The 24,456-nt window shown below is 49.6% G+C and overlaps 1 protein-coding gene across 4 annotated transcripts in view; it reads right to left on the reverse strand.

The window, feature by feature from the left end:
- Positions 1-490: 490 nt before the first annotated feature.
- LOC114871842 (hemicentin-1) overlaps positions 491-24,456 on the reverse strand; it is a 43,229-nt gene continuing 19,263 nt past the window's right edge. For 2 of the 4 annotated variants that reach the window (XM_029178351.2, XM_029178341.2), the window contains exons 3-8: positions 5,924-7,385; positions 3,928-5,168; positions 3,678-3,846; positions 3,384-3,562; positions 2,284-2,559; positions 491-763 (exon numbers count right to left, since the gene is read on the reverse strand). In XM_029178351.2, coding sequence (XP_029034184.1) covers positions 603-763; positions 2,284-2,559; positions 3,384-3,562; positions 3,678-3,846; positions 3,928-5,168; positions 5,924-7,385 — 3,488 coding nt within the window. In that variant the 3' untranslated portion in view covers positions 491-602. Of the gene's footprint in view, positions 764-2,283; positions 2,560-3,383; positions 3,563-3,677; positions 3,847-3,927; positions 5,169-5,923; positions 7,386-7,910; positions 8,228-8,915; positions 11,146-24,456 lie in introns of those variants that run through there. The other 2 variants (XM_029178321.2, XM_029178359.2) reach the window with 2 other exon arrangements.

Here is a 24,456-nt window from a genome sequence, read left to right on the forward strand (position 1 = left end):
CCGATGCATTCGAATCTTCGAGGAGACAGGATCCCAGAAGCGGTGCCATTGATGGCGGAGAGGTAACGCGGGGATCGCGAGGCAGCTCGTAAAGAGGGCGTCTCCGGTTCCGTGATTCCCAGTAATCCGGACTTGTCGACGCGTCGAACCGACGGCGAGGCTCCGTCAGGGTCGTCGTACGATCTGGTATGGGGCTGAGGGCGACGCGTCGAGTAGAAATCGCCGGTGAAAGGAATCGAGTTACCTGCGTAGCTTTCCCGATAAGAGAAGTGAACGGGAGGAGGGTAGGTCGGAGCGGTGGGATTTTCGGCGATTGTTATCGTCATTACAGCCGGCGTAGACGTGCAGGTGACGACGGTGGACGTTTTCGAGGTTGGCGGGGCGCTTACGATCGCGTTCCACGTCGACGTAGAGATCTGTGGCGGTGGCGGAGGCGGAGGAGGCGGCGGTGACGACGATTCAACGGGATTCTCGATCACAATCTCCATCCTATGGCGGAGCGGATCGCGCGAATGGTCCACCGGGTGATAAGTACCGGTGGCAGCCTGCTGCTATAGCCATGTGGTGCGTGTGGTTCCGGCTCGCGAGCCGGTAGGTAGATCTCAAACGATTATCTCCCGGATGATCCTTCGTCCACGGCTGTTCGGGGTCGAGTAGCCCGATTCGAGGCTCTCGTCGTACGACAAGCTGACCTGCTGAGGTGGCTTCGCGTCCTCGTCGTAGTTCTCCTGATAAGGTAGACCGGACACGTCGTACGGCGAATCTGTCGGACAAACAACGAACAAGGACTCTGTTGAGACTGAGAAAACAAAAGAATGCAGAGGCGAATACGTGCGCTGCGAGCGAGAACGAGCAGAAACAGGATGTGGCCAGGGATGGGCTCGAGTTGCCGTAAACATTGTTCCTCGAGTTCGAAACTCTTCGAGATTTTTAAACCTCGGATATATAGTCACGTCTTAAGATACTCGAAAACGTGGGTAAGTATTAACCCAGGGGTTACCGAACTTTTTGAGAAACGGGCTGGATTGAAATTTTTTAAAACATGGGGGTCGGACGAGCATACATAGGCGTAGGAAGGAACCGGTGGGCAAAGTGGGTAGGGCAACATTGATTACTGTACCTGGAATTCTTATATCAAATCACAATAGAACAATAGAAGAATCGTTGTGTATTCGCAACCAAATCATAAAATTTTATAAAATCAATATTTCTTATATAAAATATTTATAAATAAAAGTTGGGGGACGGATGAAAATTTATGGATGGTCGGATCCAGATCCACGAGTCCACCGACCGTATTGAGAATGAAATGTAAAACAACATATCTCAACGACAGCATAAAGTAAAATGTGCGATCAGCATTGTTTGCGAATTTTGTAATACCTTACGTTACACGGGATTGTGTTTCGATGAAGTAAGCGTTACGGTTCGATTTGTGATTTATGATTCATATTATTTATAAATGTTCAAAGAATTGTCGCAATTTATCTTGTATTTTGAAATAAAATAACATTGAAGTAATATACCGAATAACGTGATTTGAAAAGTGTTGAAAAGCTTTGGCTATCCCGTAGCCGGCCGAACCTTCCTTTTTCCTGTTCCACCTTTACCCGCGCGTTCACGATCGACCCCACGTCCGACGATGAGCATTCAATTCTATCTGTCGCAAGTTCCCCGAGCAATTTAGTTATACGGAAGTTCGCGAATCGCCGGCAGTCGCCCCGTTATTCGAATCGAAAAATGTTTCGAGGTGTTTTCGACGTCTTGACAGCTTTAATAGCAAAACGGGGAACGAATTTAAGGCACTTTGAGCATTTCGAAAAGTCGCCGCGAGCTACCAAGGATATTAGAAGTCGGTCGCTGATCAGAAATGTTATTTTCCTTAGCTCGAGCACAGTGCTCTGAATTACGTTTCCTTCGTCCTTTTAAGTTTCAAAGTAGCCATGGAAACTTTTCGAAGAATAAAGTACGTTAACGCTTAAACGGCTGATCTTTCGTAGCGTTATTTGCTTTCGATGATCAATGGCGGTACTTCGCGAGAAAAAGGAGGGAGTTGTTGAAGTATTTAAAAAATGTTCATTTTAATCCTTGAATGACGCGACGAAAATGATTGTACGTTCGTTAACCGAACGCGAAGGAGAATAAAAACGTACACGACGAACGAAGAATTTTCAGATATTGAAAAAATAGTAATTTTAAATAAGACGCGGTCGGGTCCGCGCGACAGGAAGTGGGCGGAGATCGCAGAAACGTGGAGGTTCAACTAAAGAATACCACACTTACCGACGTGTTTTTGAGACTTTACGACAGTGGCGAATGGTTCCGAGCAAAACTGCTGTCGACTTAGATTATGGCTTTCCCGGTAATCCTCCCTCTGTGGGAGGTAATGAGGGTGGGTCGGGTAATCCGACTCGGTGGTTGCGTATCCAGCCAGATCGTAAGGTTGGCCAACCCCGTTCGCCGCTGCCGACTTCATCTGCCAGATAGAGTCTTGCGAATTAACCGAACCTCCGTTATTGGAGTTCGAGTAACTGTTGTCCATGTAACCCATGTTGACGCCTGTCAGAACATGAATAAAGCAATTGCAATTTAACTGGGAACGAACAATAACCGGTTTATCTCTAGCTTCCCGTGAAAATGTCCGCCACTAAGATTTGAATTTATAAGAAAGCACGACAGCTTTCATTTCCGGCGAGCTTGAAATTTCAATCGGAATAAACTTCATCGATCATAACGTATTTGATTACCAACTAAATTTACGAGTTGTTCGAGTATTTTTGCTTCGGAAATTCGATATTGCAGTCGAGTTTAACATTAGCGGGGGGGAAGGAGAAGGAGGAGGAATCTGAATATTTTATAAAGGCGCTAAAACGTTACCGATTAGAATGAATTATTTGTTGAATTTTAATATAGGATTATGCATACGTGCTATCTTAATTATCCCGAAAACTATAACAGTTAGAGGAGTATTCGAATAAAAAGTAGCCAATATAGAGCGGAGATAATACAGGGGAAAAAAGGTACCGTATAAAGTTTGCAAAGTGTGCAATAAAAGAACGGTCAGTAGTTCCACACGAGTCTGTTACTGTATCACGGACAATATACAATGTGACTAATGTAACCGTAAGGAAGAAATGGTAAATTGAAATTGCAGTTTGCGGGGTGAATCGTTACAGCCATTACGGAGAAGATACGATCACCGAATACGCTAGAGCTCGTTAGACCATCCCACTTTTTAATACATTGTGTTTTTTTTTTTCTCTCCCCATCTTTAACCAAAAGAAGATACGAGGGCCGGTAAAACGCAGCCAGCGTATAAATTGCGATTCAACCGTTCGTGAAAACGTTATCACCGAAATTACTATCGCTAGAAGGTTCATTACCATTGATATTGTGGTTCGGTTGATGATAACCGTATCCAGGCTGCGAGTACGCCGGTGTTTTCGAGTCTTCCATGGCCAACGCGTGATCCAGGCTGTGCTCGAGGGCTTTGTTCTCCGCGTAGTAAGGCGGAGGCGCTTGGCTCTGTTGACCGTTTCCAGCGACCAGGCTCGGTCGAACTCTGAATGGACAAAAGAACATCGAAACCCTGCTTCGAGAAAGCATTCGTGGAGGTTGAAACTCCTCGGACCAAGGTCCGGCGTCGGTTTTCGTTCGCCAAGTCAAGACACACTTACGCGTTCGAGTCCATCTCGTAATCCTTGGCCTTGGTCGCGTGTTTTCGACGACATCGACAAAAGAGCAAGAGAAGGGCAGCGAATAGTAAGAAGACAGCACCGCTGACCACCAGAGCGATTAAGGTGGGCGTTGCGAGGGCGCCTGCTTGGGCGATGTAGGACGGGCCGACTAAAACAAGCGGAAAATCGTACGTTTTACTAATCGTGATCGTAGAGAAAATGATAGTCGAGCAATCGAAGATATACTCACTCTCAGCCTCGGCGTAGTCGCCGCACTTTTGTCGGTCCGCCTTCAGGCATAGTCGAACCCTGATCCTCGGCTCGGCGTCCAGAGTTTCGAGGTCGTCTAAGACACCCTCCCTTTGCGTGGGCGCGCTACCGAGTACTTCGAGTGGCCACTCGTCGAGGATTCTCCATTGGGATTCGTCGGTGGAGGAGGCAGGTCCGTCGAACTTCTCGATCGAGGCGACCAACGATAGGCAAGTGGCGCCAACGCTGATGGCCAGCATACCGCTCTCGGGATCGTAGCTGACTCTCAATGGCGCCGGGATCTTTGCTACAGCGGTGGTGGCTGTTACCTCGTCCGAGTAATCCGAATGATTCTTCGTGTTGTACACTTTCACTTTGAACGTGTAGGTTTGATGCTGTTCCAAATTGGTCACGTTGCAGGGATTAGATCGACGACAATCTAGTTCGAGCCATTGACCAGCAGGTGGTCTAGGAACGGCGCAGTCTGGCGCCACGATCTCATCTCCGCCGGGTACTCTTCTGTACGACACGAAGTACTTGGTGATGGGTAGTCCACCGTCGAAACCGAGTTCCCAGAGCAGAGCCACGTGTGTTGGACCTACGTCCATTGCCGTGATATTGATGGGTCTCTCCGGTGCGCCCTTCGGTTGCAATCTAATGGTCGATGTGATGCTACCCTGGGCGTTTGCTGCTCTACAGCTGTAATCTCCGTAATCCAGTTCGCGTATGTTTGTTATCCTCAGTACAGATGTGTACACGTCGTAATTGTCGCTGCTGGTTGAAATTTCGTAATGGCCGTCGCTGGACGAACCTTGAAGGCTGGCCGCGTTTGTCCCGAAGCTCCATTGGAATTCGGGTTTGGGCCAGGCTTGAACTTTACACGCTACTTCGGCGGTCTCTCGTAGATTGTACGCGACCTTTCCGTGCTGATGCAGAGCGATCGGCTCGTGTTCCACCTTCAGCATCATCGTCGACTCGACCTTTTTTACCTCGTTCACGAACACGCAGGTATACTTGCCACGATCGCTAGCAACGATCTCGTCGGTTTGCGGTCTCGCGTGACCCAAGAAGCTTAGAGTCGAATTTACGGTGATAACGTTCCCGTGTCCTTCCGAGGCGCTAGTCGTCACTTTGTACAGCCTTTCGTCCGCGGTCAGCTCTTGATCGTCCTTCAACCATCTAACGCTGGGCCGAGGTTTGCCTTGCGCCACGCAGGATACTTGAAACGAGGACTCGCCGACCCTGCGAATAAGATTTTTCGTATCGCCATTATTTATAAAGGAAGAGGAAAGGGATATTTGAAAATTGAATTCAACGAAACCGAGATAGCTTTCCTTTATGTATATCTATGAAAAGTTCCCCTCCCTCCTACTGATTTATAGTAGCTCGTTATTACCCCCCTCGTTTCATTAAAACAACGATCTGACGTTTAATTTCATAGCCGTTAAAAATACGGAGGAACGTTTCGAAAAGGAAACTGAACGGTCCGATGAAACGAACGTCGGAAGATAAATCTGTATTTTTAACGGCAAAAGAGATAATTAGGTATTCTGTTTCTGGCCGGTCGTTCTCTATTAAACCCCGTTATCCGGCATAATTACGAACCACGTCACGAGACATACGAAGATGAATTTCATGCAAATGCAAGAGTTATAGTCGTCAGGGAAGAGGATCTATGCCGACGTCTCTGAATCCCATCGAATCGTAAACGTTATCGTTGATGCCGTTTTAATTACGCGCCCATTTAATGTACTTGCAATATCTGAGACGATTAAAAGTCCCTTCCCCCCGTACCACGGACTTTTAAAAGTATAAAGGTCTTTAACGTTGGCCAGCTTTAACGTCGGCTTAAAGTACACTGACCCAATTTCGTAGCGACCTACTAATAACGCGGCGCGTTATGGAGAAACGCTTTTAATTAGCATCTAAACTTTTATCTAGCTCCCTGGTATATAGCGAAGGAAAAATGGTAAATCCAGCAGTAGAAAGATACTCACTTCCTGGTAACGTGTGGTTGCAACTTGGTAAGTATCTTGGGGGGTTGATGCACGGTCAGATTAACGGAAGCGGCTTCACCGTTGCCGATCTCGTTGGTGGCATGGCATTTATAAGTTCCCTCGCTGCCTAAGTGAACCGAGTCGATCTCGTATCTTGGTCCTGTGTTCTCGGAAGGCATGGATATGCTTCCAGACTCTCCTTCCTTCCACCATTTGTACCTTGGTTCTGGGTAACCAGCCGGACTGGCCATACAGGTCAGGATGACCCTGGATCCTTCTACAGCGACCGGTGAGTCCGGTGTGACCCTTGCCGGGCCGGGTTTGTGCCTGACGCGTACGGTGAGTCGTGCCGAGGCGGAATAGTTTCTTCTCTCGCCGCCAGATGGATATATCGTATTCACCGCTCGACAGGTATAATTTCCGGCATGATCGGCGGTGACGCGACTCAGTCGTAAAATGGAGCCGATCTGCCGGAAATCCGGCCGGCCGTCGCGCAGCCACTCGATCACCGATGGCGGAGGATTCGCAGTCACGTTGCAATGTACCGTCACCGTGTCCTCCACTTCGGCGATCCTCAAAGAATCGCCTTCGATCGAAACGGTCGGCGGATAGAGGACGTCCAACATGAGAGAACTCTCGCCTCTTTTGCCCAACCCGTTGTCCGCCTGGCACGTGTATTTACCGGCATCTTGAACGGTTACCCTTCTGATGGTGTGTTGGAAACTGGTCGCCACGAAGCTACCGTCGCGCCACCATCTTACCATGCCTACGGCCGGTTTCGAATCGACGCGACATTCCAGATTCGCCGTTCCGTTCACCTCCACCTTCAAAGGGTTCTCCGGACCAACGGTGACCCGAGGGAAGTAGTTGACGTCTAGGGTTACCGTGGCGTTCAAAGTTTCACCATCGCGCATCGCACGATTTCTTACCACGCATCGGAATGTGGCTCTGTCGTCTTCCTTCTTTGGCTCCACCAGTAAAGTTCTGCCAGAATAGAGGATGTTGGTCTCGTTGCCGCGGTACCATCTTACTTCCGGCTCTGGGCTACCACCGTTCGTGTTGCACTGCAACTCGAGCTTCTGTCCCTCGGTGGCGGACGCGGAAGTCGGCGAGATGCTCGGCGGCCCTGGTGCACGGAGCACGGTCAGGGTGATAAACTTTCGATGCAGGTCGTGTCCGGTGCCGCTAGCCTTCACTCGGCACTCGTATTTCCCGTTGTCCCGTTCGTATGATACGTTCCGTATCTGCAGGTCGTACCTGCCCTCCTCCAGGTTCATGAACACTTTGTACTGCGGCGACAGGGCGAGATTGTCGATGGCCGCGTTGTCGTGATTGTCGTTGGTGTGCGTCAACCAGAAACACGTGACGTTCTCTCTCGGCGGGGAGAATCGACACTGCAGCTGTACCGTCGACCCCTCGTGCGTGTCCATCTGCGTCTCCTCGACGCGCCCTTGTGCCGCTGCTGAAATACAACCGAAACGAACCGTCCTCGTTAGAACCCGCGGTTATATACTATTTTTCATCGCCTGTCGCTCGTTTTCTTTTCATCGCGCCCTCTATATTTTCTCGCCAGCACGAGAGTATCTTTTATCTAGCATCTTAGCCGCGGTGCAATGTAAGGCACGCGTGACCGCGGTCGGAAAGGCTGACCGCACCGTTGCACGAGAATCTTTTTGCAAACGTTCTCGAACCGGTATCGAACCGGCGGCATACGAGATGTGTCCTGTACACGCGTCAAAAACGATCGACGACGATCCGACGTTGTCTCGTCTCATCATTGGGTCGCGTAACGGTACAGTCACCGGTTTGACTTCTCGCCGATATCGCAAGACCTCTCTTTCTTCGTTCTCCAATTCCCCTCGTTTACAACGCGAACCCCACTCTCACCGGTTCGTTAGTTCGTCGAAGGTATCGTTCCTCTTTCTGTCTAACCACCTTCTCTAACACGATACCTCCGTCTCCGTCGAACCGTACTCTCTCGCCTTACCTGTACAACATACGTCCGGGCTGCCCCACACCCCCATCTTTTCTCTGCCTATGCACCAGTCTATATTTACGTCTGCTTGTCTCTCTATAAATCCATCCGCGCCGTTCTATCCCTCTTCCTTTTCCCTCCCTTCTTACCTAACCATCGACCCATCGCAGCTTACGTTTTCCCCTCTCTACCCCTCGTCCCATCGTTTCCCAACGACTTGTTTACTTTTCGATACAGCTTTCTTGCTCGCGTGCCATCGAGCCAACGTTCGATTTCTTCTATCGCGTCCCCCCGTAATGTTTTACTATCTTTACGAGCACGCGGAACGCGAACGAACGGTTCAACGAAGACGGAACATAGGCAGGCGCCTATATAACCAGTCTCGAGCAGCACGTGGGAAAAATCGATAGTCGCCCGATATCGATCGTAGGTATCGAAACGTCGAAACGTAGCTGGGGTACGTAACTCGTAACGGCTGGCGTTCGCCGAAGCGGAGAGCGAAAAGCGAGGCGTCGTTTAACGTTAACGCGCCTAGTTCCGTACGGAGACACCTGTGGCAGCCGAGCTACGTCACGAGACCTAATACCGTCACAAGCCGTAGTTTGGTATTTCCCGAATGGGAAGCTGCTCCGACCGAGCTGCTCTGCATACCCGACGAATTTACGACGCTTCTAACCCAAGTGCCGTCGGTTTCTCCTTGAAAGCGATAAAATACAACAACGAGCCAGCGGGAGCTCGTTAGTTTACCAGCGAATCGACTGAAATCGCGTGGTCTCTCGATTGGTCGAGCGAAAGGAGGCCTCCTCTTGGCCTCGCGCGGACCAGAACGAGTTTGTTAAAAGGACGCGTCGCGCTTGACTCACTGGATACTGCGACATACCGACACGGTACGTCGCAACAATCGCGTGATGTATAAAAAACGAGGACTCGGTTTAGGGAAATGCGAAATTAAAATGTCCTCGTATGCGACTAGCTAACCTCTTTGAATTTCGACGAATTTTCCAGGAAGATACTTACCGTGATGCAACAGCAGCAACGAAACGGCTAGGATCGCCGTGCTCGGCAATCGAACGATTCGAATCCTATCCATTCTATCGTTTAAACGAATTCCACGAGAAGTTTGATTGCAGCTGAACAAAGAGAGACGCAAATTGCTCGGCTCCATTCGAGCCGAAGGATAGAGTTCCGCGTTGCGCCGACTTTCACCGAGAATCGACGACGATGCGCGAGTTTGGCCAGCACGCGGGATCGATCGTATCGATCGCGTCGTCGATCACGCTCGCCAACTCACTGAAAACACTGCACGCATCTTTCGATGTTCGCTTCGTCGCACCTATTCCACTGTCACACCTTTTGTCACTGTTATTTCTCTCACCCGTCGTCGAGGCTGGTAGAAACCGAATCGTTAGCTTCATCGGTTTTGCGATCCTACCGAATCGACGTTTTTTCCCCTCTCCGATTCCAACCGGACTCGTTTCAACAGACTACCTGGAAGGTAGACCCACGCGCGTCGTTCTGCGATCCACTGGCTCGAATGAGCACTCCATCTCACGGATTCTTCGCACTCGTGTGTGCGTCGATTTCTCAACCGTTCCTCGAGGATCGCACGGTGATTCCCATCGCGAGCGACCGTCTACGAAATTGGACGGGGAAACAATTCGAAAATCGAAAGAAACGGTTTGCGCGCGATTTCAAAATGCCACGTTGCAAAGAGCGAAGATACTCCTTTGTTCAGGCGATTCTTTTACACCTAAGTTTCGCACACTTTTATTATTTCCGTTGCTATGTCTGCGTCGACCCTGGATCCGTCTACCAAACGTTCCTCTCTCTCCGCCGTCACTTTCCCCGGTGATTCTTTTTTTGCAAAACGGCCGTCGATGCAAAAATAGAGAGGCACGCGGAGTAAGGAGGTCGGGAATGCGACGGGAATAGTTTGGAGAAACGTTATGGTAGGATTAAACTCGAACGAAAGACGAGGAATCGAAGACACCTTGGAATTTAAATTTCCAATAATCCAAAAAGTTAACGCCAACACACTCCACGAGGGTCGCGCGACGACTGAGCTTGGGGTCGCATAGCATCGCTGCTACCCCCCACCGTCCGTTTCCCCTTGTTCGGCTACGAGCCCCCACTACGTTCTTGTGCGCGCGTAAGCGCAGCGTACAACCGGTCGCTACGATGCAGGCTCGACGGTTCGAGGCTAAGGTACAACGATGGTGTCGGTGGTGGTGGCGATGGTGATGGTGGAAGAGAAGGTGGCAGTGCCTGAACGGAAGACGAATGCACCAACGAACGCGTAAATGGGAGAAACGAAGATGGAGCAAAGTAGCACGAAGAGAGAAAAAAAAAAGGACGGAACGAGGAGAAGATGGAGGGAATGGACGGTAGGGCATGATGAAGACGACGCGGTTGAAGCAAAGGGTAAAACGTTGGAAAGAGGCGTTGGTTAGAAAAGGTAAAACGCAGCCGAGAACAGCTTGCCCCCACCGACCTATGCGGCAGGTGGTTCCTACCGCCCTGGGCTAGGCCCATGGGACTGCCAAACCTTCGCGCGACCGTCTGTCGTTCAACTTTTTCACTGGCAAACCTGCTATCTCGACCCCCGCGCAATTTTTTAAACTTTCACGACCGCTAGAAACACGAGGTTAGGAAACATTTCCATCCGGGGCAAGTTTAGCGATTACAGTATCAGTTTGAGTACAAAAGCGTCGGATTCAAGTACGCTAAGGTGTAGGTATAGTTTCTTAGGACGACGATCGATTCGTAAAGAGTAGATCGATTTTTAGAAGAAGACTAGGACCGGTGGTTGTTGGACGGTCGAATGACACTTTGGTGCAGCAGGTGTCCGTTCCTCGAGGATCGCGCCTTTCCACTCGATTCACCCTGCTACCTGGTTCGAACTTTCGGCCATCTGCTCTTCCCAGCCCGAATTCTCTATTTTTCTAGGAATAAAATATTCTCATCCCACGCGGAGACTGGTGTTGCCGATGAAAGGTGCACGGACATATGGTTCCCGTGGAAATTCGACGTTTCCCACCCCCGTGCATTATGATCTCGAACCGTGAGAGACGGTGGCTAAAGGAGGGAGCCGAGGGAGCGTAGGAAGGAGGAACGAAATGAAATTGAAGCCGGGTCTCGAGGACAGGAGGGCAAGTGAAGCTCGACTTCGATGGAAGGTGAACGCGACGAAGGGGAAACGGTTCGCCGATCGGTCTGGGGTATTTAAAAAAGAAAAAAAAAAAAATCGAACCGCTCGCGATTGGTTAGACGAAGGGACCGAGTCCGCGCGTGGAACGCGTCGAAAATGTGCTTAATTAAACGATAACGATTCTCGTTCGCGAATCGTTAACGAACCTTCCGTCCCGCGAGTCGGGGTGGAACGGTCAGCTGGATAAGCCCCGGCAGAATCGTCGAAATAATTGCGGCCACGATAATTGCGCCTCGATTCGAGCGTGATTCGCGTCCGTCCCGCGCGCTATATAACTTTCCATCAGGAGGATTAAAAGTACACGGTCGAGCCGTGTGTCATCTAGGCGGGCGCGTCATAAACGCCAGGAATATATCTGCGACTCAGAATTCTAATGAAAAGATTTCTTGCGCAATCATTGCTTTTCCACCCCGCTCGTAAAAAGCGACCGTTTAATCCTAGCAGATTTTAATGGAGGACCTCGTAACTACGGTCTCTTTCTCCGCCAGTCAGATATTACCGAGGCAAGGTTACAGCCGAAGAAAAAGGACGTCTCTGCGCCGCCGCGGCTCAGCATCCCGTGGCCGCGTCCAGTCACGCGAACCATTAAAGATTCAAAGGCCCGGAGGCGAGCAGATGGTGCCCGAACCGAGAAACGAGAATCGGAGGATCGGAGAAGCAACAGCCTGGACTCGGACCCCGAAAGGGGCCTCTGCCTCTCGGCACTCGGGGAATTACCTAGGAAGTGGCAACACTGCGGTACCGCGGTTACGTTCTTACGGTCGTGCCGGTGACCGAGAGCACCCGACCCCTTCCCCGGGGCCTACACACGCTTCTCCACGAATCTCGCCAGGTACTTTTCTACGCTTACGTTCGAATACGAACGATTCCACTCTCTTCCCCTACCTTCTTTCTTTCTTTACCTTACCTTACCTTACCTTACCTTTCCTTTCCTTCTTCCTCTCACCCCCGCCCCCTTATGCCTACCTTTCCAACTCTCCGACGTCCGACAACGTCGCTTCGCGATCTTGCAACGTCGTCGGGCCCCGGGGCCGGAGCTGGCAACCTTGTAGCATCGGGCCCCGATACCACTATACATCCAGCAGCGATGCCTCGGCTATTTGACTTTCTTACCGTTACCATTCTCGCACGTGCGTTATCGGCGCCAGCCTTTGTTCCATGATCCAACGATCGCTCCAGTCTCCCACCTCCATCGGGAGGACATTGGCCGAATAAGACACGCGCAAACGTCAAACAGAACCCAACGTAGTTTGATGACATTGAATTAATCATGAGTTTCGGACTTGACACTACGCGATAACGAACGTCCCCACGGCTACTCTGCCGGCCACTACTGTTGGGAGTTTAATCCCGGAGATGGAGTATTTCTGCTTATCCATTCCATAAATTGTAGGCTCAAACAGGAGAGCTCTTCGAAGCAGCTCTTCGGATGCAACACGCCCGCTTCTTAGAATCCTTATGTTGGAACAGTGACCGCATCTTCCGCGCCTATACGAGAGATCTGGCATCGAGAATCCACGCTTCTCCGAAGGGAAATAATAATTTTACCACGAGTTTAATCTGAAGCTGGACCGAGGTACAGAATTAGGTACCTCCATCTTGTCGCTGCGGACCGATTCCCGTCAGCCCGATAGCGTCGGAGCCTATGGAAGAATACCGAAAGAATCGCATTCGTTTTCACAGCTCCAGACACCGCATCTGCTTTGTTTCTTCTCTACAATGGGATATATTTCGGGCCAGACTTCAAACCGGTCAGCCTCCAAATACCTTCCTCCGATCTCTCTCTGGTCGTAGCATCGCGACGCCAGAGACGCAGCGTAGGTCCGAAGCTAACGTATATTCGGCTGCAACGCAGGCTTCCTTTCGTTAAAAGGAAAGGTAGGAGTAGTCTCGCACCATTTGCTTTCGTGCCTTTGGACAGAGCGAAAGACTATACCTACGCTGCAACACCTATACACCCACGCCTTGGCAATGGTACTCGTCGGTTCCATCGCTTTCCCTGGACGCTACCGTCCCCCGCCTTTCGTCGACCTTGGAATTCCTGATTCCCAGGCGTACCGCGCGTCCATCGATACGTCGCGTTGCTCGAACAAATACGAGGTTACCGGCTGGTGAACAGGCGAGGTCGCGCGTAACACGCGCGTACCGCTACGCCGATACCGATATTGGGCGGACTCGTTCACGGTACGGTGGACGAAACCTTGTGTCCCGGTTCGGGACGCAACGTGGACGTGGAAAAATGAGGCGCGAGAGGTGACGGGCGAAGGCGTAAGCGAAACCGCATGGCTCCGGGAACCGGCAGTAACAAGAGACTCTTTCATTTGGTAAGCCGAAGGAACGCCGACGGTTCGGCGACAAAAACACGCTCCTCTTCTCTTTCCGTTGCTAGAGGTTAAGAGGACGCTTATCGCGCCGGTACCGTCGAGTGCATTCCTGCAGTCTGTCGTCGCGAACGACGTGACGTTAAACGGAAAGAAGGAGAGAGAGAGAGAGAGAAAAAAATGGAGCAGCATCTCGGTCGCCAGAAATGAGATGCGACGACGCGGCAAACGGCGGACCCAGACCGTGATGCTCGTTTACGAAATGAGAAAGAAATGTAAACGAAGGCAGGAAACCGAGAAGGTGGACTGACGAACGAGACCGATAAGAAAAAGAACACGTGCCGGCTCGTTAAAACGTTAATACACGAACGAGACCGGATATCGCGAGCTTAAAGCTTCTTGGAGGAATAACAGAAGCTGGCCGAGCAAAAGCCCGCGAATCCCGGTGGCCAGGCCTATATTTGTATATAGGCTTCGAGCTCGGTAACGAAAGGGAGACCAAGGGAGGCAAGCAACAGAGGGTCGCTAGAGGGCCGAGAAGCGAAGCGAGCGGTCGGCCAAGCCAGCCAGAGAGCCGAACAGACGGAAGGAAGGCGGAAGAGAGGAGAGAAGAGGATGCAAAAGGTCTTGGGTTCAACGTTTCCTAAGAGACGATCGAGGCTAAATTTAACCCTGTTCGCGTCACGGTACGGCAGATACGAGAACCGCTTTCAGTCCGAACACCGTCAAAATTCTCCCTTTGATTGGCGTTCTCGATCGATGTTCGATACCGCGGCTTCTGGGCGCGACAAAAACGAAACCCACCAACGGCTGGTACGCCGTTTACCCGTTTCTTTCGTCTTCGGGACGGGGAAAAGAAGGTCGCGTTTCCGCGAAAAGACTCGTACGGTCCCCGTAGCCGTTAGGTGCCGGTATAAAGCTTGCTTTACACGTTCCTGCAATTTGCACAAATCGACTCGAACGAGTAAACATAGTGACGCGAATTGTACGAACGTGTAAACTGAGCTTAAAACGTTCTCGAGGTGTAAGAAATTCTGACATCCAGAGCATCTGGAGAACGTTGCCTGTCGTCTCTATTGAGGGTGCCACTTGCGGCACCAATTTCGGGCATTCTTGTGCAGGGCGAACCATTTGCCAAGTGGCAACACACTCCAGAAACATGTATAGATCGTAATCAATAAAATTTTTATACAATTTCTTGACTGTGTCCATCATCCTATCCCATTTAGAGTTTTCTTACAGAGGATTCATTAAGGATCCTATTTCGCGCCAAAATGGATCCACTTATAGGAGAGATGGAGAGATAAGGGAAACGGTGCGATTAAGAGAGGTGTCGAGTAATCAATTTGGAAAATCTCTTTCGTGAAAGAAAATCAAAGTCTCTGTTCGTAGTAAGGCAGCGATAACAGTGTCCTCCGTTCGACTCCGAAACGATAAGGGGTCGGGCACGGTCCCAGCTTCGTGATATCTGCTTCTCGCGCCTCGTTTATCTTTCCTCGATTGCTTCTTCTAAACGCCCCCGCCTTCTCATCGAGGCTTCTGTCGACGCGACGATACGACGTGGCGTCTCGGTACCCGCACCGAACAGACGCCCGTCGTTGCGTGAAACAATGTGCTCATGGACGACGAAGGAGCGTGGGATACGCACAAGCAGTACGTATCACGTGTCCCTGATGGTTGTGTTTGAAACGCGTACGTACTCGTACGCATACGTATCTCTACGCTTGCTGCGTGCCTACGTGCCTGCGTGCTTACACAGCCAGCTCGAAAGGTTCCCTTTGTCCCCTTCGTGGGTTCCTGTTTTTTTGTTTTCTCCATCTGGAAAGAGTGGTCGAACGTGACCGAGCGACCTAAACGTTCCCGACCGTTGGCAGCTATGTACAAGCAAGCACCTACCGCTGTTTTGACGGATTGCCGGAAAGGTAACGAGCTGGCACGTTTACGAGCGTAACGAATTCGCGTTTACCCTGCCCACGAAACGGCAGAAACTCGCGGCGTACATTTCTGCACGAAGGACAATCATCGTTGGCTGGGGAAAAAATCGAGGTCGCTTCCTTCCGCGTACGCGAGCAAACGTGCGTTCTTCGTTTAAACCTACGCCAGTCGATCGACTATCGTCGATGACGTTGTTATTATAAGCAGCAAGGGAATTGCCTTTCAACCAGTGCTCCGCTTAGGAAATACACGCTGAGATTACGGTGGATCAGAGGGCGCAACCTATCGGCTCGATACTTTACGCGTGAAGTGTTGGCCAACAGCGATCGTTCCCTTTTTCTTTGCTCGTTAGCCGTAAAAGAATAAATAAGGGCGAGTAAATTTCAACATGGGACTGGACGCTACCCAAACGAAACGTAATTGGGAAACGAAGAAACTCGTATACCATGGCTCGAGACCATCGCGCAACTGACTTCCTGATAAGGAGACAAGACCGCACCAACTCTATTCCAAGCAATGTCAACGTACGTTGCTACCATAATTCTTCTCCAACTGCAGGATAGTGTCAATTTCGAGCCTTAGGGGTTAAGAACCTGGTATTAAAGGGCGCAACTAAATAAATATCCACCCCTCAGCAGCCATCACCCTTCAAGTGGCGCCGGGTATGGGTAAACTGAATACTCATGAGTTTGGCCAATCATTCTATCGGGTGCGGAAGACACTTGACTCTGCGTCAGCGTAATTATATTCTTGGGTCGAAAAAACTAACCTGAGTGAGTTAGCAACTGCACCCACAAGCGCTTTAGGTTCCAAGCTGACAGAAGACTAAGCACCTAACAGCGGCTTTATTTTCAACCCTTACCTTGGCATCCGCCATATTTCGATAAGGAATTACATCGCTGAATTAATCTCGCGTGACATCCGCTGTAAAATGTAATTTCGAACAAGACGGTCCTATACTTTCAGTCGAAGGTGTAAGGGTTAAAGTGGACCGTGTCCGAGAGGGAGGCTCGTAAATCCGTTTAGAGATACAGGGTGATCGAGTGGTAGAGGTAGAAAAAGCGTAGAAAAAGTCAGACGGTTTGGGGGAAAGAAGTCCGCGGTTCGGTAGCCAGCCTCGCCGCGATGACACGAGAATACATGGCACCCATGGAGGCAATTTATCATGGAGAAAGCGGCAAAGCGCGCGAGCTTTGCCACCGTCTCTCCCTCGTTACTCCTTCGTATCTCTGCGGCCCGCTATCGTTCGAATATATCCGTTCGCGGTATCTAACGATCGATTTCGATTGGAAAACGCGACGCAGCCAGCGGTCGACTCCTTATCGTACCCGCTCGTTTCACCACCCACCCCCGGCCCCGAAACTGTACCGAGTATCCTGTGAAACTGCGAGAGAAGTTTGCCTGCTAGGCGGCACCTGTTGCACGGATTTCCGGCACGTTTTCCGCGTGCGTGTACGTGTGTGTGTGTGCGCGCGCTGTCGACGTTGCGCGAGTAAAAGAGAGGAACGAGGAACAAACGGGCGGAACGCGGATACAACGTACGATTAAGTTGCAATCCGCAGATTTCAAGCGTTGCATCACTCCTTGACGCGCTACCAACGATGAATCAGTCCCATTGATTTCATCCAACCGTTTCCGCCGTTACGCGTTCCTAGCCCGAGGCGCGAAACTGAAATTGAACTGGAAATTAGGACGCGAAAGGAGAACATAGTTTGCTCGTAACGAAGAGAAGCGTGCAAAATCGACCGTTATCCATGATTTCCTCGCGTCGAGGAAACACGGAGAGGGCCAAGGAGGGTCGAACGCGTGGAACGGATCGTGGCTGGTTGCTTCGAGCGTACGTAAGCCGAGGTGCATGCTGGCCGAGGGACTTGCATCTGCGAACCCGTCACACCGGTCCCACTTCTCCGCCATTGGCGTAGCGTTCGAGTTTTCCGGGCCCCGAAGGCTTTACACGAACGCGAGCCTTCGATCGATTTAAAGGGCCACGCAGGAATGCGAAACAGGGAGATTAGGGCCCCTATCGCATGCTTTTCGGAATGCTGCTTATCAACCTATTATTAAATAAAATTAAAAAAAATCTATATTCCTTCTGGATGCTTGTAATTATGCAAAATATCAAGGATGCATTAATCTGTCATGCACATGAAAGTCGGCAATTTCCTTCTGTTTTGAATCGGGATTGAAAAAACATAGCTGCTCGATTAACTAGAAGAACGTTCCGTCTGTTTATAATGTACGCACCGCGAGACTATCCGGTACCCTGGGATAACAGACACGAAATAATAAGCAATCTAATAATAGCGAAGCGATTTTGGTTCACGGTGAATCTTTCACGATTATTCATCGTCTTAAATAAGAGCGTTAAATCAGTGGTAATCTTGCTGCTTTCTTTCGCGTCGTACTGTATCAAGTTTTCTCGGAGGAGTCGCACGATCGCGAAGCACAATGCACCATGGGGACGTCCTGAATTTTCCGACTGAATCGCTTCTCACGTCGAACGGAAAAGGACGTACGTACATGTAAGGTACTGTTCGTTCGCTCGACTAGCTATACCTGCGAACGCTTCGTGATCCAAATACGAATACGCTGAACGTTGCTTTTAAATTATTCCTTTTTATTTTTACACATATATCTGAACGATAGACTCGCCGATTTTTTCGTCACTTTTCCAACAGCAATACACCAGCCTCCCTTCTTCCCTCGTCAACCACCGACGGACAACTTTCGAACCATTTTTCCATCCCGGACTTCTCTGCAGCCCTCGTTTTTGTCTGCGCGCCGTTGTTCGTTCTTTGGCTCCGGTCCTCGACCGTGGATCGTCGATGTTTTTGCGAGCAACCCGGTAAAGCTTGGCCCGAGACGGAAAATTCCTGATGAAAACTGAAAATTCTTGGCTTTGCGCCATTGGATTCCAGTCGAGCCGGTTGCCGCTCCTACCACGCCGTTACCTTCTCTCCCTCTCCCTACCCCCGTCCCCTTTCCTGTCTCTCACCTCTCTTTCCTTTCCACTCTTTTTATCCTTCCCTCGTCTCCCTCACCTTCCGGAGACCTTCCAGAGCCGAGAATCTACCTTTAGCACTCTCGAGTCCCGGGACTCCAGCACCGTTCATTGCCGAAGGAACAAGTCCGTCGAGGCGCCGACTCGATTGCCCTCGTCGTTTCGACTTTTTAAACAGGCTAATCGATGCGACTTACTTTCCTTCGACCCTCCATCTTTTCCGAAGAACTGTCAGGATCTGAAGAATCACCGTGTCAATGGCGAGGAGCGAGTACCGTTCGCTCACCAGAAAAAAGCCGAACTCCGTCGAGTTAAAAAGTCACAGGGGCATGGGGAATCGTGCATTCGCACCGCCCAATTCTTTTCTAATAGGTCCACTGCCTGACGAAATACGCGAAGGAAACAAAATACGACCGAATGAGGCACAGTGATATTCGATATCCCTGTCGTACTTTGCCGCATTTAATTTCATTCGCGTATTTCTTCACGCAACGGACCTATTGGGAAAAGATTGGGTGGTGCGAATGCACGATTCTCCTTTCTCCTGTTACTTTTTAGCTTAAAGGAGCTGGGCCTTCTTCAGAACTTATCTTCGATGGCGCGTAGGCCATCTGGTGAAACAAGATGGTGGGTTGCGTTCAAAGGAACGGTGCAAGAATGCAGCGTCACTGTTTAAAAATTCTCTTTAACCAGCGACGATTAGAAACAATAGGCGCGGCGGCGATATCGGAATAATGAAGTTCAAGAGAAAAGCTCCGCTAGTATTTTAGGAACACTAATTGTTTCTCGGTTACCGCCACGGAGAAAATAGCATCGGGTTAGTGAAAAGTCTGGCGCAACTAATTGTTCTCCGTGCATACCAGCCGGAACAGCCCCGGTTTATAGGCGGATTAAGAGCGTTGGCCCACGATCGATGGGGGTTGCCGGCCAATAATGCTAAGCTTCCGATCATTGCAGCCTGGCACGATCTTCGAAATGCAGTCTGAGAAGAATTTCAAGCCCGCACAAGGGAAGCCCTTTTCACCGGCAATTCCAGGAACCGGGGGGCGCACAAGGCGACCATTGTGTTAGCCGGTGGTGTTCGCGAACAGGACCTGCACACGGTTTTCGGTTTCCGAGAAGGGTACACAGGCGATTCTCGATGCATAAATAAGAAACGACTTGTCGTTCGTTGAACAACGTTTACATTAAGCGATTTCACGTTCGCTATAAACGACAGGCTTTGTTTGAACCAAAGCCTTGGTCTCTTTACTTATTAAATTACCCCGATAAAATTGCTGACATTATACGTAAAACCTCTTTAACCAGCGCGTTGAGCATCTTTTCAACTACAAATATGTCGAACAACGATGCTCCGCTTTCGGTATAAACCTTTTAGTTGGACAACCAAGTGGTCGATCGAGTCCGCGTCGACTAAACTAATTGTAAACTAAAAGTTGTCCAATGTAAATGGCGCTTTACGAAGCCTCGCAGTATGTACATACTCGGTTAGTTAACTCACGGCCGCTAGTACACCGCGAGCTACTTATTTATGGGTATTGCGTTCAAGTCGTTACGCAATCCGGGTGTTTATGGTCGAGTAACGGTGCAACTTACTAGGCCAGCTACTACACGGGGCTACGTTGTAAACCCGTCCGTCTAACGCAACTCTGTGCTCGCGGTCCAACTTTTCCCTCCTCTCTATCTCTCGGTCGCTTCTTCTTCGCTTGGGGATGTTCGCTTCGCGATATCATCAAGCCACGCCACGGCGTAGCTTGGTTTTTATAAGGAACATAGCACGGACGTTGGGTACGCGTAAATTTTACCGCTAGCTACACCCCGTCCAGGCGAGAAAACTTTTGCGACGAGGTTTCTCGGCTCGGCTCGACTCTCGGCAACTGCCCCTGCCCTGGCCAGGGTGTTGCGCGATCCGAGAGGAGGGGAAAAAATGAGCTGCGATGCGGGAGGATCGTTATGCTCGAGCACATCCAGCCACCCGAAGAAGTTTATCCCAGCTTTTCCGAGGAAAACGAAGGCAGGTTGGATAAAAGGGGCAGTGGTAAGAGGGAAGGAGGCGGGACAAACGAGAAGAAGACGTAGTAGACGTTGCGGAGCGACTACGAAGGAAAGGAAGACGATGAAATCGTCCCTTTGCGAAATCAAGAGGAGGAGAGAAAGAGGAATATCGACGCGGCGAATCGTTCGAAGCGGTTGCGGAGCGGAGCAACGACGTACGAGCGAGCAGAGTAAGCTCGATAAAACTAGTTGTCGAATAGCTCGGGGATATAAGGCTCCCGTTCGGACCCTTTGTTCTCGTTTATCGTGCCATTCGCGGCTCGGTTCTTCGCGAACCGCGACTTACCGTACCCTGAGCTTTCGCTCGATCGACTCCGGAACCGAACAACTTTGTCCCGTGAGTCGTTAAGACTTCTTTCCTAGTTTTCCCTCAACTTTAACGGCAGTCGAGGAGAATTCGAACGACCAGGGAGCGGCCTGCTTTTCTTCGGCAACGGTGTCACCGATTCAATAACACCCCAATTAACACTATTTTTCGCTACGGAAAATTAAGTATAAATAGACGATAACCGCGACGAACTCAACAGATTCGATAGAAACTTCTTTGGGTCGATGCTTGGGATAATAGGAAAATCTAAAAACATGATACTCGGGTACGCTGTTCACGCAAAATTCCAATCTTCCTATCATCTATTGAATCAACTCTTCAAGCAACCCGAATGCTTTAACGTAAACACACCCTCCGGAAATACCTTCTCTCGAAATTCAAATAAATACGTTTCCTTTGAAAATAAAGTTCGTTCTTATAGTCGATCGTGGAACGACTCGATAGGAAAGTACGATTTCTTAAACGCGACACAGGTGCGCGAAAGAAGGAGACAAAGACCAGCAGGTTGGATAAGTTTGTTCTCGCGAGAGGAGTTTACCTTTCGTTAAGTCGAAGTGGTCGCCTCGGTTTTAGGAGACACCGGGAGTATCTAGTTAGCCGGTCGTCGAGCCTCCGCTCGAGTGACCCTCGTCTTCCGCTGCTGCAACTCGGTGAAACGATTAAACCTGTCTCTTCTTTCAAACGTACGTTCCCCGATTTCCATTCCCCCGTGTATATACACTCGCGTACAACGTAAGCTTTCATGGATTAAAGGTAAGCGCAGGGAAAAGGAAGTTAACCGAGAATTTCCTACCCTTTTCCTAAAACTTGCCCGAGTTGCAAGCGATTGTACATTTGTCCACGAATTTACGATATCTCCCGTTTCATTTTCTTTAACTTTCGTGGGAACGCCCGAGGCTTGTTCTTACGAGTGGAAGAGGTACAACGTCGACGATGTTCAAAGGTGGCCGCCGGAAAAACGAGAGAAAAATATTGACTCGGGGTCACAATGGGCCGGAATCTCGGATAAAATAAGGATAAGATATCCTGGTGGCGTTGGTAGCCAAGGGTGCGTCACGGCGAATCGCCGGACGGTGAAGATCGAGAGTACCGGAGCAAGTTATACGCCGGGATTACGAGATTGCCACCAGGGGATTACGAGGATAGCTCCCGGAACGTCCAATCTCAAGGATAAACACTTTCCTACGTTCCTGCTTCTCGTTCCTGGTTCGCCTCTGGAGGCCTGCTAGACGAACCACTCTCGACGACGCTCCGACCCGATTCCTTCATCTTTCTCCTTTTCTTTTCTTCCTAGGGTTTGCGGAAGACCTAGGGGAAACAATGTCCTCCGCCTTATTGAGACAGCGACGCTAAGGCGCAACGAAATACACCGAAGGAATCATTCTAATAGCTGATAAAACTTGCTCTCCATAATGCTATTTTAAACTTGATTCTCGCTGTGCAACAAAGAATTCTGAATAAATTAGATTTGCAAGCAGTATTCATGAAAAAAAAAAAAGAATATCATTTTACAAGGTTCCTTTTATCGACAGACGAAGCTTCGCGTTTCACTGTATCTAAAGAATTTTAATGAATGAAATTTGATTCGTTATTCGAATAACGTCCGACATTACCGCGAACGAACCAAATGGAACACGTACTCTTATCTTGACGTATCCGCGGCAAATCAATAAGGCGAGCTCGATATTATGCATAGAGTAACCAGTTATTATCTCGACGCGCGAACATCTCTGCTTTCGTATCTGGGGATAATCAGTATTTTGTATATATACCGTAGAAAACGTAGGGAAATGAAACATCAGGTTGGCGGAAACAATTGTTGGATGTTTTTCAAATAATCGATACGCTACCAGGAAGATAATGAAAACGTCAGTAATACGAGGGGATTCGCCGAAATTAATAATCAGGCTACAAATTGGAAGAATTAAATATTCCATTCGGTGTATTAAAATATATTCCCCCCCACCCCGCGACTCTTTAGACACGGAAAATAATCGATTTCACAGTGATCTGTAAAATCGGTCGAATTTCATATATGCAGGTGAATAATATCGTTATCAAGGTAAATTAAACCATCTCTTTCGACTCGTTGACCAGATCCGACACGTTCAAACAGCGGAGAATTTAAACACGATGAGGGTAGAATCGTAGCGAGTAATTCGACGCCCCTGTTACTAGAGACATTTCTCTGTCAACCGTCCGACAATTGTCTCCCCGTTCAGATTACCAGCTTCGGCAAACGTACTTAGGGGCAGATTAAGCGACCAGGATTAAAGGTAAACTTGATTATTTCGTTAGACTGCTTGTTAAGTCTTCTTCGATGCTGTGCCAAGCGACGATCCAAGAAATCGAGCGACCCGTTGAACAAACTGCCGGGGCAAATAATTATGGAAATTACGATCGTTTCGTTGGATAGGATCGTTCTTTTCTCGGGGCACCGAGCTCGAGAGGATCGTCGAGGACACGAGCGGCAGGATGTTAATCTGCGATTCCGCGTTCCAACGGCAAAAAGCCCCGGAGACGTTTAGTCGCCGCTTAAGGAGCGACCTCGTTTTCCTCGCCACCATTCCGAAAGGGCTAGTCGGTGCTACGAAGATAGGCGTTAACCGGATTTAAACGATCGAGAAACGATCGATAAAGCGACCGAATTGTTCCGGACGGATTCTGAGATCCCTGCTCGAGAGCGCCTGTATCCTTCTAAGAGGAGAGAAAAATTAATTCTAATCAAGGAAATGTAAAACAATTCGCGGATAAAGATAAAATAAAAATCGTACGAAAATATAATTATTTTCTCTATCGACCCCTTCTTCCGTTTCTCTGCTCCCATATTTTCTTGCACCCTATTTTGCGGGTCTTCCGTGTTTACCGTACGGCCTCTTCTAAAGCTGACTCGCGTTATATTCGTTTCGCGAGATATTCCTCAGCGTTCGAGTCGAGAGAAACAAGGTAAGAACCGTTTGAAATTGCTCGCTTCCTGCAACGCCAGGAGGTGTTAAAGTTGGAAGGTTTTATCTTTCGTTTTAAACGGAAATCGATAAATTTTCTTGACAAAACCTTAATATTCTCTCTTCGTCCGAAGAAGAATAACAAACTGATGGTCCCAGGAAAATAAGCACAAAAGGGAGAAAGGAAAGAGCCAGTCGGTCGAAAGCAAGCCTAAACTGTAGAGCGAAACTTTTCGACGATCCTCGAAACGGATTGTTCGTCTTTTCCGTTTCACGGTACACCTAACGATGTCCAGGGGCTAAAACGGTTAGACTGTACGAAAAACGTAGCTGTGTGGTTGCGAAGGGAGCTCGGGAAGTTGCTGGAAATTAGAGAGGAGAATGGACGTACGGCAAAGGGAGTATAAGCAAGGGGTAAAAGAGACGGGGAGGTGGCAAAAAGGAAGCGTTAGCTGGTCCGTAGGAAAAAGTTTGAAAAAAAAAGGGTCCGGTGCTTCTGGTAAACGAGAAGTCGAGGGCAAAAGCTTCGTTGCTCTGGTCGGTGTCGAGCAGAGTTGGTCGCCGCGGCGTGGCATTAATATGCATTTCGTATCGTTAGCAGGGGGCTGCTGTTTCCCGCATCCTTCTCGCCGTGGATCGCATCAAGGATCACGGTTCCGGTTTAACGAATCGCTGCCTCGTCCTCCTCGTACCTGCCTTCCTGCCTGCCTACCGACAGAGACTTCCCTGGTTCGACTCGCATCGGTGAACGATACGTTGAAGGTG

Source organism: Osmia bicornis, chromosome 3, assembly GCF_907164935.1.
Source record: "Osmia bicornis bicornis chromosome 3, iOsmBic2.1, whole genome shotgun sequence".
Lineage (NCBI taxonomy): Eukaryota > Metazoa > Arthropoda > Insecta > Hymenoptera > Megachilidae > Osmia > Osmia bicornis.